Source organism: Carlito syrichta, unplaced genomic scaffold (assembly GCF_000164805.1).
Source record: "Carlito syrichta isolate Samal-C Ts95f unplaced genomic scaffold, Tarsius_syrichta-2.0.1 Scaffold305279, whole genome shotgun sequence".
Classification (NCBI taxonomy): domain Eukaryota; kingdom Metazoa; phylum Chordata; class Mammalia; order Primates; family Tarsiidae; genus Carlito; species Carlito syrichta.
Window position 1 is genome coordinate 282,057 of NW_007249375.1, and position 15,366 is coordinate 297,422.

The 15,366-nt window shown below is 38.9% G+C and overlaps 1 protein-coding gene across 4 annotated transcripts in view; it reads left to right on the top strand.

Moving 5' to 3' along the window:
* The window catches only part of RNF111 (ring finger protein 111), a 107,646-nt gene that overhangs the window by 25,270 nt on the left and 67,010 nt on the right, over positions 1-15,366 (top strand). For all 4 annotated transcript variants that reach the window (XM_021714150.1, XM_021714148.1, XM_008061476.2 and 1 more), the window contains exon 2: positions 13,429-14,327. In XM_021714150.1, coding sequence (XP_021569825.1) covers positions 13,448-14,327 — 880 coding nt within the window. In that variant the 5' untranslated portion in view covers positions 13,429-13,447. The remainder of the gene's footprint in view (positions 1-13,428; positions 14,328-15,366) is intronic.

The window sequence follows — 15,366 nt, forward strand, 5'->3', positions numbered from 1 at the left end:
TGTTGGAGTCTCACTCTGTCGCTCAGACTGGAGTGCAGTGGCCGCTCCTGGCCACCACAGCCTTGACCTCCGGGCTCCGGCGATCCTTCCACCTCAGCCTTCTGAGTAGCTGGAACTACAGGCGCGCGCTACCACACCTGGCTAATTTTTGATTTATTGTAGAGATGAGGTCTCGCCAAGTTTCCCAGGCGGGTCTCGAACCCGCGGGCTCAGGCATTCCACTCACCTCAGCCTCCCAAAGGCGCGGGATTACAGGCTGAGCCATTGAGCCCGGCATAAGGCAACGATTATCTGGCTTTCTGAATCTAACAGTTCTAAACTCCTTTGTACTTTATCTTTACTACTCTTAATTATCATGAGCAATAATATCCAGAGCAACATGGAATGAAGGATGTCCCTGAAGTGAGGAAAATTCTGAGCTGCTTAATGCAGCCTATGAACAGTTCTGTGGTATTCTGGTAGACTACAGATGACCAAATCTTTGAAGGCAAGGAGAAATAGCATGCTAGTGTACCCTGTTTTATGAATTTGCTAGTATTTTGGGATCACATTGAATTTTCCATTAATTTTTTCATAATTGACATTGCTATGATTGTTTTCATATAGGCCCTGTGTGTTTCTTGTTAAATTTGATACTAGGTATTACGCCTTTTTACCCCTATTGTGAGTGGCACATATTTGTTATTCTGTAGTATTATCTACCTGGCTACTGTTTATATAAAGGAAAAGTCATTGATTTTGGAGTATTGTTGTGGTAAGCATACACATAATTGGTCTGTCTTATTTCTAGTGGTTTTCCAGTGATCTCATTTGTCAATGCCATCTGCAAATACTGAAAAAATTTACCTCCCTTTTAATATTTATGTACATTTTCTTGTTTGAATAACTTGACTAGCTTTTCTGCAACAACATTTTGTAGCAATGAATACCTTTTTTCTTCCTGGTTTTAATGAGAATGCTTATAGTGTTTCAACATTAACCATCAATTTTTATTTTTAATTGTGCAGGCCAAGCAAAACATGTCCATAAGCTAGATCCAGCCAGTTTTCTTGTTTGAGTGTTTTCCTTTTAACCTTGAACCTTGAGATGCTAACAGACATGAAGAGTGAACTTTATAGATTTCGTAGAAGAGGCAACCACTTTGCTATTTAATATTTACTGTGACTTGAGAAGTAGTGTGTAGATCACTTTACCAGCTTTATATAGTAAAAAATTCTCTTGGTTCCCTACTTTTCTGTTTTATGCTCAGTTTTTCTATTTTAAGGGCATATAGCTAATGGACCCCCAACTATATGATAAATGTCTTTTGTGGTTCCTGAACTTCTGAAACAGGAAGTTGGGTGGTAAATGTTAAAAAAAATCCTAGACATTACTTTCCAAATTTTGCTATTACTGTTCTCATTTGGCATTTTTTCTCTTTTCTATTGATTGGCATCATCATATTCTAAGTTACCCAAGCTAGAAATACAGCAGTTAATTTTTACTTTTATCTATTTTTTTTTTTTTTTTTTTGAGTCAGAGTCTCGCTCTGTCGCCTAGGCTGTAGCGAAGTGGCAGGCTCATGTCCACCGCAGCCTCAACCTGCTGGGCTAAGGTAATCCTTCTACCCTAGCCTTCCAGGTAGCTGAAACCACAGGCATGTGCCATCACGCCTGGCTAAATTTTTGATTTATTGTAGAGACGAGGTCTTGCCAAGTTGCCCAGGCTGATCTCAAATCCCTAAGCTCAGGCAATCCTCTCACCTGCACCTCCCAAAGTGCTGGAATTGCAGATGTGAACCACCACACCTGGCTTCTTTCACCCATTCTTTTACTGATAAATGCAATTTTAAAAATTCATTGAGTGCCTACTATGTGCCAATCAACTGTTCTAGTTCCTAGAAATCAGGCAGATGAGGCTTCTGCTTTCATGGAACTTGCATTCTAATGAGAGGACTTGTATAATAAATAGGCTAATAAGATCATTTCAGTTAGTGGCAAATACTTTATTATAAAAAACAGGATATGAATTTGAGTGATGTAGAAGAGAGGATGGTTCTGTAAAATGGAGTGTGTAGCTGGGCTCGGTGGCTCAGCCTGTAATCCCGCACCTTTGGGAGACTGAGGTGAGTGGATTGCCTGAGCCTGTGGGTTTGAGACCCGCCTGGGCAACTTGGTGAGACCTCATCTCTACAATAAATCAAAAAATCAGCCGGGTGTGGTAGTGCGCGCCTGTAATTCCGGCTACTTGGAAGGCTGAGGCAGAAGGATTGCCGGAGCCCAGCAGGTCGAGGCTGCGGTGGCCGGGAGCGGCCACTGCACTCCTGTCTGGGTGACAGGGTGAAACTCCAACTCAAAAATTAAAAAAAAAAATAAATAAATAAAATAAAATAAAATAAAATGGAGTGTGTGTTAGTCTAGGTCCTCTGAGAAGTAGATACCAAGATGGGATTAAATGTGCAGGGATATATTTATTTTTTGGTGGTAAAATGTACATAACAAAGTTTACTATTTTAACCATTTTTGAGTGTACAATTTGGATTAAGTACATTGTTGTGAAACATCACTACTATTTATCTTCACAATTTTTTAATGTTTTCACCTGAAACTCTGTACTCATTAAACACTAATTCCCATACTTCCCCCATCTCCCAATCCCTTGCAACCACCTTTTACTTTACATGAATTTGACAACTCTGGGTACTTCATATATGGGGGAGGGGCAAAAACCCCAGAATTATCTTTTGGATGGCGGAACCCTTGTAGTATAGGCTCCCTTGCTAGGTAAGTGTTCTAGGAACCCATTGACATCAGTGTAACAGCTAGAGCTGTTGTGAGAGACTATGTTTGGTTTCACTGAATTTTTTTTTAATATTCTTTTGGCACTTTTGCCCATTACATGACGGGTAATTTACAAGCGCACTTGTCTACACTGTGCTGAGTGTTCAACAGTTTTTGACCCAAACGACATGACCCTAATACTCCACCCTCCCTATTCATCCGATCTTGTCTGAGTGATTTTTCTTTGTTTTTCCGGGTGAAAAAAGTCCTCAAAGGGAAACGTTTTGCTGATACAGAAACACTAAAAGGCATCACAATCGATGAGTTAAAAAACTGTTTTAGGCAGTGGGAAAAGTGTCTCCATAGGTGTATTGCATCAAACAGAGAATACTTTGAAGGTGACTGAAATTTAAACATGTAAGAATAAATACACAATTTTCAATAAATAAATTCCAGTTATTTCTGGGTCCCCTCATAAATGACATCATACAATGATTGTCTTTTTGTGTCTGCTTATTTCACTTAACATAATGTCTTCAAGCTTCACCCATGTTGTAGCATGTATCAGGGTTTCATTATTAAGGCTGACTAATATTCCATTGTATGTATATATATTTTGTTTATCTGTTGATGGGTACTTGGACTGTCTTTACCTTTTGGCTGTTGTGAATAATACTGCTATGATCATGGGTATGTAAATATCTGTTTGCGCTGAGCATGTGGCTCATGCCCGTAATTCCAGCGCTTTGGGAGGTGGAGGTGAGAGGAATTACTGGTGTGAGCCACCACACCCTACATGATTTGTGTCTTCCTAATGATTAGTGATATCATTAAGCATCTCTTCATGTGCTATTGACCATTTGTATATATTCTTTGGAGAAATGACTGTTCAAGTCATTTGCCCATTTTTATAATCCGGTGATATTTTGGTTGTTGAGTGCTAAGAGTTCTTTATATGTACTGGGTATCAATCCCTTATCAGATACATGGCTTGCAAATATTTTCTCCTGTTTCATGGGTTGCCTTTTCAGTCTGCTGGTAGTGTCTTATGTACACTGTGCAAAGATTTTATTAGGGGATATGTCTGTGAGAGAAAATGAGAAGGAAACTGAAGAAAACTGAGAACTGTCAAACCATGATCTAAGTCTGATCCTGAGTGAAGGAAAGAGGAACAGAAGATTGAGTGAAGTCTAAAGAAGTTTCAGCAAGGTCATCAGAGTCCTAGACACAGTAAACCATCAAAGGAGTCTGATGTCTTCAAGGGAAAAGCCTAATTTAGTATCCTTGCCACACTTAGTCATTGGCCAGGACTGCTAGTGGAGTGTGTGACCAAGCTAAGTTAGCCTTTATGAATCTTTGGGAAAAGCAATTATAGGCATGGGGAACCCAGAGTGCAAAGGCCCTGAGATGGAGAAAGCTTGTCATGTTAAGGGAACAAAAAGAAGCCCAACTTGGCTGCAATCTAGTGATTAAAGACGTCTGGTAAGAGATACAGACAGGGATTTGAAATTATATAGGATCTTGTAAGATATGCTAAAGAACTGAGATTTTGTTTTTAAACACTTGGAAACCATTGGAGGATTTTGAACATGGGTAACCTGATCTGATTTATAGTCTTAAGGTACATTCAAGTATAGAAATGGATTGTTGGTAGAAATAAGAAAACCAGTTAGGACTCTGTTATAGGCAAAAGATTTTAACAATTTGGACCAGGATAGTAACAGTGGATATTTCCTATCCAAAGGTTAACAAAATCCTGGTGATTGTGTCTTCTTTATCTCTGAATTTTATGCTTAGCCTTGTGTATCTTTGTATTTCCTTGCTTTATATAGTAACAACCTCTAAAATGGCTTTTTCTGCCCTCTCCAGTCCTTTTTTTCATATCTCATTACCAGATGATCCATTGAAAGCGCGACTGTAGTGATGTAACTTTCCAGTTTTAAGATTTTCAAGGTGTGAAAATCTTACTTTTATTATATTCTTCAGAATAAAAACATTTTAGAATGGCTTGCTTCTTCTGCTTCATCTGCCTCCTTCCACTCTGTTTTCCTCTTTTCTAACTCTTATCTAACCTTCAAATAATGGATTTCTTCTCAAAACCTTCTCAGTCGCTATCTCTGCTCTCCAGGTTGAATATCTTTGCAGTGTATTTCTTTTGGTGCCTTGAAATCTGTATGTCTCTCTCCTCAATCTCTTAATTCTTTGAAGGTTGGTACTGTGGAGGTCTCGTGTGTTTTGCTTATAGAATGTTAGGTGCTGATCAATGTCACATGCAGTCTCTGATATGTACTGTAACCTGCTGCAACTGTTGATTCAACAAATACAGCTTTTGTAGTCTGTAATTTTATCCTGGACATCTCTTCATACTATTCTGTTTTTTTCTGTGTTCTGATAACATTATATCTATACTTACCTCTTTTTAGAACTGTTATTCGAATTGTCTGTAGTTATTTATTTTATTTTAATTCCCATGGTCAACAAGGATCCAGATGAATCTTTTGATAACAGATGACTGTCTATTTTCTGAACTTTTATTGTCTATTCAGTGTAGGTTGCTTTGATCACTGCTCTATTTTTGCATTTTTGTTTTAGATCTAGTCTCCTGTAAAGAAATTCAGTTTGTCTTGCAGTTTAACAAGTTATTCTTTTTTAATATAAAATCTAGACAATTGGTGAATCAACCATTATTCTGAGTTTAACTTTCTCCTTTCCACCAGGTATCAGGCTACAAGTTAATTATTTGCTAATAAATTTATCAAGGGTTCTTACCGTTCTTTTCATAATTGAGTACATTATTAGATTGTATACTTCTAGCAAAAATCTCTTTTTAATAAATTTAGGTTAATATGTTCACTTTGCTAATGCATTTAAGAGTCCATACTGATGCCTTTTGAGGAGAAATACTCTTCTTGCTAATGAAATTTTGATACTTTAGAATATGCAACAGTGTATTGTTTATACTACCTAGCTATAAGTAGTGGTCATTATAAAGTATTTAGGTAAAAGGAGAGAGTATTCTGTCAGGCAGTTATTTAGTACACTTAAAATGGTACATAATAAAGTAAGTATCAGTAGAAGAGAATTAAAATTTTAATAAAGTCTGAACTCAGTGGCTCAACCTGTAATACCAGCACTTTGGGAGGCCAAGGTGAATGAATTGCCTGAGCCTGGGCAACTTGGTGAGACCTTGTTTCTACAATAAATAAAAAAAAAAAGATTAGCCAGGTGTGGTAGGCAGCCCATGCCTATAGTTCCGGCTACTTGGAAGGCTAAAGTGGAAGGATCACCGGAGCTCAGCAGGTCGACATGGGGTAGACAGGAGCATGCCACTGTACTCCAACCTAGGTGATGGAGTGAGACTCTGACTTAAAAATTAAAAAAAAAATAAAACAAAAACTCTAAGTACTATCCCTGTGTACAAATATTATTTTTTCATTTAATTATATGAAAAAAGATAGACTGGGAGTGGTGGTTCATGGCTGTAATTAATCCCAGTACTTTGGGAGGCTAAGGCAGGAGGGCTGCTTGAGCCAAGGACTTTGAGACCAGCCCGGGCAACATAGTGAGATCTCATCTCTAGAGAAATAAAAATAAAAAAATAAAAAAATTAGCCAGGCATGGTGGTACATGCCTGTAGTCCCAGCTACTTGGGAGGTTTAGGTGGAAGGATAGCAGGAGGTCGAGGCTGTGGTAAGTCGTGATCGTGCCACTGCATTCCAACCTGGGCAACAGAGTGAGACCTCTGACTCAGAAAAAATAAAAAAAATAGTTAAATGGTGGACATATTTCTAGTTAATTTCTGATATTCTATAAAACTTGGCTATTTTCTTTTGAAATCTTGTTCCTTTAGTGTCTTGTAGAATTAATCATCAAACTTTTATTTGACTCAAAACAAATATTCATAATTTATAGTGAAGGTTCATACCACTTGCAGTGTATTACGGTTTTAAAATAGAATTCCTCAAAGTTGTATGGGTATTCTTAATGAATTTTTCTAACTTACACATAGCAGCATTAGTCATAACATCCAAAAAGTGGAAACAAAATGAATGCCAGAGTTTTTGCATGAATGTATCTTTTTGTTTCTTTTGGGTGTATACCTAGAGGTGGAAATACTGGGTCATATTGCAATTCTATGTTTAGTCTTTTGAGGAACTGCCAGACTGCTTCCCAAAGTGACTGTCCCATTTTACATTCCTACCAGCAATGTGTGAGGGTTCCAATTTTTTTGCATCCTCTCCACCTCTTGTTATTATCTGTATTTTTTTGCTATAGCCATCCTATTGGCCCCCTCAACTCTTAAATCATACATACCTGTGTCTTATCATTGTGACATGTGTTTTCTTACTTTTAATAATGCCAGTCCTTGTCTCATTGGCGCTTCTTGTATTTTTTTTTATTGCTGTGCCCATATATTCACTCATCTTTGTGTTCCTACTTTACCACAAATCTTGTTGAACTCCAGACAGGGCTTGATGGCTGATCTTGAATATAGCACTGCCTGTCCTTATAAATAAGAATAAAAGGAGATGGTGGTTTTGATAACTTTCTGTAGGAATATGCCATTCCATTCCATTCCATTTCTTTCTTTCTCTTTTTTCTTTTTTTGAGTGAAGGTCTCACTCTTTCACCCCTGCTAGATGCAGAGGCGTGATCATGTCTCACTACAGCCTGAAACTCCTGGGCTCAGGCAGTTCTGGCACTTCAGCCTTCCTAGTAGCCAGGACTACAGACACATGCCTCTATTTCCCACTAATTTTTGGATTTTTTTTTTCTTTTTGTAGTGACAAGGTCTCATGTTTCCTGGGCTGGTCTCAAAACTCTTGACCTCAAACAGTCCTCCCACCTCAGCCTCCTAAAGTGCGATTAAAAGCATGATTAAAAGCCAATATAGACCATACTTTTTTTAAAAAATTTTTTCGAGTTGAGATCTCACTCTGTCACATAGGCTGGAGTGCAGTGGTACAATCATGGCTCACTGCAGCCTCAATCCTCCTGCCTCAGATTCCCAAGTAGCTGGGACTTCAAACACACGCCAGCATGCCTGGCTAATTATTTGATTTTTATGTTTCTGTAGAGATGAGTTCTTGCTGTGTTGTCCAGGCTGATCTTGCACTCCTGGGCTCGAGCAGTCTTCCTCCCCTGGCTTCTCAAAATGCTGAGATTATGAGCCACCACGCCTGGCCTAGCTATTCCATTTCTTTTTTTATTTTTGTTTTGTTTTTTTTTTAATTTTTATTAATTAATTTATTATAAAGATGTGTGGTGCAATTCAGGGTTAGGTATACAAACTTTGATCATGTAGGTACCCTTGTTGATGAGGTATGTCCCTCCCTCCCCTAGCAGTTTCCCTCAACTGCCAGTCTCACCCCGCCTCCCCTGACAGTTTTCCACTATTGCCAATCACTTTCTTATATCATTATAATTGTTCAAGGTCACCTTATGAGTGAGAACATATGGAACTCAGTTCTTTGTTTCTGTGTTAAGTCACTGAGTATGATAGACTCCAAGAGTCCATCCAATTTGCTGCAAAGTTCTTATATTTATCTTTCTTTTTGGCTGCATAATATTTCACTGTGTATATGTGCCACATTTTTTTAATCCAGTCCAGCTTCGATGGGTTACACGGTTGGTTCCGTGTTTTTGCTATTGTGAATAGAGCTGCAACAAACATACGTGTGCAGGTATCCTTTTCGTAGAATAATTTGAGTTCCTTCGGGTATATTCCCAATAGGGGAATTGTTGGGTCATATGTAAGGTCAATTTCTAGTTCTTTCAAAAATCTTCAGACTGTTTTCCAGAGAGGTTGTACAAGTTTGCATTCCCACCAGCAGTGTAGAAGATTTCCTTTTTCTCCACATCCTCACCAGCATCTGTTGTTGTTTGTTTTATTAATGATGGCCATTCTTACAGGGATTAGGTGGTATCTCATTGTGGCTTTGCTTTGCATTTCTCTGATGATGAGTGAGGCTGAGCACTTTTTCATGTGTCTGTTGGCTGCCTGTATATCTTCTTTTGAGAAGCGTCTATTCATGTCTTTTGCCCACTTTTATTTATTTTTATTTTTATTTTTTTTGAGTTGGAGTCTCACTCTGTCGTACAGACTGGAGTGCAGTGGCTGCTCCCGGCCACCGCAGCCTCGACCTGCTGGGCTCCGGCGATCCTTCCGCCTCAGCCTTCCAAGTCGCCGGGATTATAGGCATGCGCTACCACACCCGACTGATTTTTTGATTTATTGTAGAGATGAGGTCTTGCTGCCCAGGTGGGTCTCGAACCCGCGGGGTTAAGGCAGTTCACTTACCTCAACCTCCCAAAGGCACGGGATTACAGGCTGAGCCACCGAGCCTGGCTTTTTGCCCACTTTTTAAAGGGGCTGTTTGTTTTTTTCCCTTTGGTGCATTTGAGTTCCTTGTAGATCCTAGATGTTAGACCTTTGTCAGATATACGGTTGACAAATATATTTTCCCGTTCTGTGGGGTGTCTCCCTGCTCTCTTGATGGTTTCTTTTGCTTTGCAGAAGCTCATTAATTTGATGAGGTCCCACTTTTCTATCTTATTTCTTAAGGTATTGACCTTTAGGGTTCTGGATAGGAATTTGTTGCCCGATCCAATTTCCATAAGGGTGTCTCCTGTATTTTTTAAGGTTCTTACAGTTTGAGGTTTTACGTTTAGATCTTTGATCCATTTAGAGTTAATTTTTGTGTTTGGTGATAGGTAAGGGTCCTGTTTCAATCTTCTGCATGTGATCAGCCAGTTTTCCCAGCACCGTTTACTGAATAGGCTTTCCTTTCCCTAGTAGTTTTTGTTGGAGGCTTTGTCAAAGATGAGTTGGTTGAGGAATTGAGGCTTTGCTTCCAGAATCTCTATCCTGTTCCATTGGTCTATGTGCCTATTTTTATACCAATACCAAGCTGTTTTGATTAATGTAGCTTTATAGTAGAGTTTGAAATCTGGGATTGTGATGCCTCCTGCCTTGTTTTGTCTTGCTAAGGATTGTTTTGGCTATTTGTGGTCGTTTATGTTTCCATATGAATTTCTGCATTGTCGTTTCCAGATCTGAGAAGAATGATGTTGGTAACTTAGTGGGTATTGCATTGAATCTGTAGATTGCCTTTGGTAGGATGGACATCTTAATGTTGATTCTTCCTATCCATGAGCATGGTATATTTTTCCATTTGTTTGTGTCTTCTTGGATTTCTTTGAACAGTGTTTTGTAATTCTCATTGTAAAGGTCTTTCACCTTCTCTGGTTAGGAAGTTGCCGATGTATTTCATTTTATTTGTGGCTGTTGTGAGTGGGATTTTGCTTTTTATTTGGGTCTCTGCCTGCTTGTTGTTGTTATATAGGAATGCAACTGACTTTTGTACATTTATTTTTTACCCTGAGACTTTACCAGAGTCTTTTATCAGTGCAAGCAGGTTTTTGACAGAAATTCTTGGATTTTCAAGGTATAGGATCATATTATCAGCAAAGAGGGATAACTTGACTTCCTTTTTTCCTATTTGGATACCCCTGATTTCCTTCTCTTGTCTAATTGCCTGGGCTAGGACTTCGAACACAATATTGAACAAGAGGGGTGAGAGTGGACAGTCTTGTCTTGTTCTAGTTTTCAGGGGAAATGTTTCTAGTTTCTGTCCGTTTAGCAGTATGTTAGCTGTGGGTTTGTCATAGATGGCACTTACTATTTTGAGGTATGTTCTTTCTGTGCCTAGGTGTTTGAGGGTTTTATCAAGAAGGGATACTGAATCTTATCAAAACCCTTTTCTGCATCTAATGAGATAATCACGTGGTTCTTGTTTTTACATCTGTTGATGTATTTTACGTATATGGTCTTGTGAATTTTAAACCAACCCTGCATCCTGGGGATGAAGCCTACTTGGTCATGGTGGATGATTTTTGAGATGTGCTTTTGGATCCGATTGCTAGAATTTTGTTGAGGATTTTTGCATCTATGTTCATAAGGGATATTGGCCTATAGTTCTCTTTCTTTGTTGCATCTTTACCCGGTTTGGATATCAGTGTAATGTTAGTTTCATAAAATGATTTGGGGAGAATTCCATCTTTCTCAATTGCGTGGAGTACTTTTTTTTGAGGTGGAGTCTCACTCTATTGCTCAGACTGGAGTGCAGTGGCTGCTCCCGGCCACTGTAGCCTCGCCTGCTGGGTTCCGGCGATCCTTCTGCCTCAGCCTTCCGAGTAGCTGGAACTACAGACACGCGCTACCATGCCTGACTAATTTTTTGATTTATTGTGGAGATGAGGTCTTGCCAAGTTGCCCAGGTGGGTCTTGAACCCACGGGCTCAGGCAGTCCGCACACCTCGGCCTCCCAAAGCACTGGGATTACAGGCTGAGCCACTGAGCCCAGCCTGGAGTACTTTTAATAGGATTGGTATCAGCTCTTCCTTGTATGTTTTGTAGAATTCTGCTGGAAATACATCTGGTCCAGGGCTTTTTTTTGTAGGTAATTTTCATATGACAGAGTCGATTTCCTGGGTTGTTATTGCTCTATTCATTGTCTCGATGTCTTCTTGTTTCAACTTGGATAGGTTGTGTGATGTCAGAAAGTCTTCCATTTCATCTAGGTTATCAAGTTTATTTCCATATGGTTGTACATAGTAATCTCTGATAATCTTCCAACACTTCAAACACGCGCCACCATGCCTGGCTCATTATTTGATTTTTATGTTTTTGTAGAGATTTGTTCTCACTGTGTTGTCCAGGCTGATTGTGTATTCCTGGGCACGAGCAGTCCTCCTACCATGGCCTCTCAAAGTGCTGGGATTATGAGCCACCAAGCCTGGCCTACCTATTCCATTTCTTATTTTTATTTTTTATTTTTATTTTTTGAGTGGAAGTCTCTGTCGCCCACACTGGAGTGCAGTGGCGTGCTCATGGCCAGTGTAGCCTCGACCTGCTGGGCTCTGGTGATCCTTCCACCTTAGCCTTCCAAGTAGCTGGAACTACAGGCATACACCACCACACCTAGCTAATTTTTTTTTTTAATTTATGATAGAGACGAGGTCTCTCCTTGTTGCCCAGGTTGATCTCAAACCTGTGGGCTCAGGCAGTCCTCTCATCTCTGTCTCCCAAAGTGCTTGGATTACAGGTGTGAGCCACCATGCCCGGCTCCATTTCTTAATTGCTGTCATTTGTTCTGGTAATAAAGTTATATATTATAATAATGTGGGAGACTTGTGAGATGGTGTATTTTAATGGCTCATTTGTAGAGAGGAAAAAACATGTCAATTAATATCTGTTATGCTGGGCTTGGTGGCTCAGCCTGTAATCCCGTGACTTTGGGAGTCTGAGGTGAGTGGATTGTCTGAGCCCACAGATTTGCGACCAACCTGGGGAACTTGGAGAGACCTCATCTCTACAATAAACCCAAAATTAGCAGAGCGTGGTAGTGCTCGCCTGTAATTTTGCTACTTGGAAGGCTGAGGGGTATGTATCGCTGGAGCACAACAGGTCGAAATTGGGGTGGCTGGAAGCGGCCACTGCACTCCAGTCTGGGTGACAGAGTGAGACTCCAACTCAAAAAAAAAAAAAAAATCTGTTTTACTCTCTTTCTAGGAAGTTATTTAAAAATATATGTTAAGGGCAAACCAGGTCTGTGATGTTAGAAGGTAGGATTGGTTGGATGGTAGTCATGGGAAGAGGATTTCTGAGGTGCTGATTATGTTTCTCAGTCCGTGTGCTAATTGCATAGATGTGTTCACTTTGTGAGTGCTCATTGATTTATAAATTTAGAATATATTATACTTAATAAAAGGTTAAAAGTATGTTAACATTGTTTAGATATTGACGGTTTGCACTAGTAAAGCTCTTGGTTTGTCACAGTAACTGCTTTTCTGATGGATCTGTTCCATTTTGGGTCATCATATTTACAACTCTTTTACATTATCTTTATTCTCATATGTGCCTTTGTTGATGTAGATGCTAAGTCCCCTTGTCTCAGCAGTCTGTAATTTAAGAGGTCAAATGACTTAGAATTAGATTAGCTGTGAGAAGTTTGATTTTATGCTCTGTTTTGCTGTTTACTTAACTTCATGATCTTCAGAAACTCAGTCTTGGCTGTAGCCTTTCTGTATTTAAAACTGAAATGAAATAGTGGTGCCTCCTATTTACTGGAGAATTCATATTTTCATTAGGGAATAAATATAAAGGAAAGAACCATGGGAAAGAGAAGCTTATATTCATATTAGTTTATTATATCCATCTAAATGTACAGAAAATATTTAATACATAGCACTTTAAAATGTCATGCCAGGAAAAAAAACATGTTGACTGATTAGCCTTTTATATTTTAATTCTTTTACCTATTTTACTATAATAGGTTTTGAAGAAATTTTTTGATTGACTAAATGTTATATTGCTGAAAGTAGCAAGATAAACAGTAAGATTAGTTTTGGGTTAATAGAAGTTTTCAGATAGACTTATGCTCTGTGATATTTACTGTATTTCTAAAATTTGGGAGCATGAGTAGAGAGATCTGAGAGGAATGTTTTATAAGAACAGTAAAATGATTTATTATAGCCATTTTCTATCCTGATGAGAAGGCAATTGTGCCTATATAGGGATGGTCTCAGTGGAATTTGTATTAAATAGTATAATAAAATAGTATAATAAAACACATTAAACATCGTAATATCTAATTGTGTCTTCTAGGCCTTCCTTGAAGTTTTCCATGTCTCAATGGACTCCTGAATTTAACGAGCTGTATACCTTAAAAGTGGATATGAAGAGTGAGGTTCCTTCTGATGCACCAAAGACACAGGAGAGTCTGAAAGGGATCCTTTTGCATCCAGAGCCCATTGGGGCAGCCAAAAGTTTTCCTTCAGGAGTTGAGATGATTAATAGTAAAGTGGGGCATGAATTCTCTCACCTGTGTGATGATTCTCAAAAACAGGAGAAGGACATGAATGGTAACCAACAAGAACAAGAAAAAAGTGTTGTTGTGAGGAAAAAACGCAAAAGCCAGCAGGCTGGCCCTTCGTATGTGCAGAACTGCGTTAAAGAGAACCAGGGAATATTAGGATTGAGGCAACACCTGGAAACACCAAGTGATGAAGATAATGATTCCTCCTTTAGTGATTGTCTTTCTTCTCCCTCATCTAGTCTGCATTTTGGAGATTCTGATACCGTGACTTCAGATGAGGATAAAGAAGTGTCTGTAAGACATTCTCAGACCATTTTGAGTTCTAAAAGTAGAAGTCATAGTGCACGGTCTCAAAAGTGGCCTCGGACAGAGACAGAATCTGTATCAGGATTGTTAATGAAAAGACCCTGTTTTCATAGCAGTTCTTTAAGGAGACTTCCATGCAGAAAGAGATTTGTGAAAAATAACTCCTCACAGAGGACACAGAAACAAAAAGAGAGGATATTAATGCAGAGGAAAAAACGAGAAGTGTTAGCCCGAAGAAAATATGCTTTGCTACCCAGTTCTAGTAGTTCTAGTGAGAACGACCTCACCAGTGAATCTTCTTCCAGCTCATCTACTGAAGGAGAGGAAGATTTGTTTGTTTCTGCAAGTGAAAACCACCAAAATAATCCAGCTGTTCCCTCAGGTAAAAATGTTTAAGTTGAGTTAAACATGGACCTATTGCATTGTGCTAATTTTTTTGTTTCTATGTCTTACTGATTTTGATTTATATAGACGATATCTTAACTTTTTTTTTTTTTTTTTTTTGAGTTGGAGTCTCACTCCATTGCCCAGGCTGGAGTGCAGTGGCATGCTCACAGCCATCCCAGCGTTGACCTCCTGGGCTCAGGCGATCCTTCTGTCTCAGCCTTCCAGGTAGCCAGAACTACAGGCACATGTTACCACGCCTGGCTAATTTTTGATTTATTGTAGAGACAGGGTCCCGCAGGCTCAGGCAATCTACTCACCTCGGCTTCTCAAAGTGCTGGGATTATAGACTGAGCCACCGAGCCCGGCCAACTTTTTTTTTTAAGACATGTAAATAAATTGTCAACTGTAGTATTAAACTGTGACTCCAATTCTAAGGTAAAATTTAAAATTTTTCTAGTGACAAAAAGTCAGAGTTGTTTCTTTTACATATTAGGTTTTATTTTATTTGAGGTGTTGATTTATGACACAAAAATTTTTTTCTTGTCATGCTTTAATATGTTTAATTTTATGAATTCTTCTTTAGATACCTATATGATGGATTTTTTCACATTCTACCATAGTAAGAACAAATCTAGTCTAGATTTGATTTGTTAATAATATATTTTTTTTCAGGTACTCTGTTCTTGTTTGTTGTTACCTTGTCATGTTCCTAAGAGCTGAAAAATAATTTCATGTATTTGAGTGGTAACTTTCTTTTTTTTTTTTTTTAGAAAGCAGGATTTATTGAGAGGACAGAAAAGCTCCAACAGTAGGAGGGGACCCGGAGGGGGTTGCCCGAGTGGTAACTTTCATTCTGAGACTAGGACCCATAGATTTTTAGTCCCGACAGTGCTCAGTACAGCATATGATTGATCAATTAAAATTTAATTGATAGGGCAATAGAGCACGATCATGCTGTCACACAAGCACACTCTCTCACACACTTGCATAGAATAAATGTGATATTTATGTAGAATAAGTTTATGTGCAGTCCT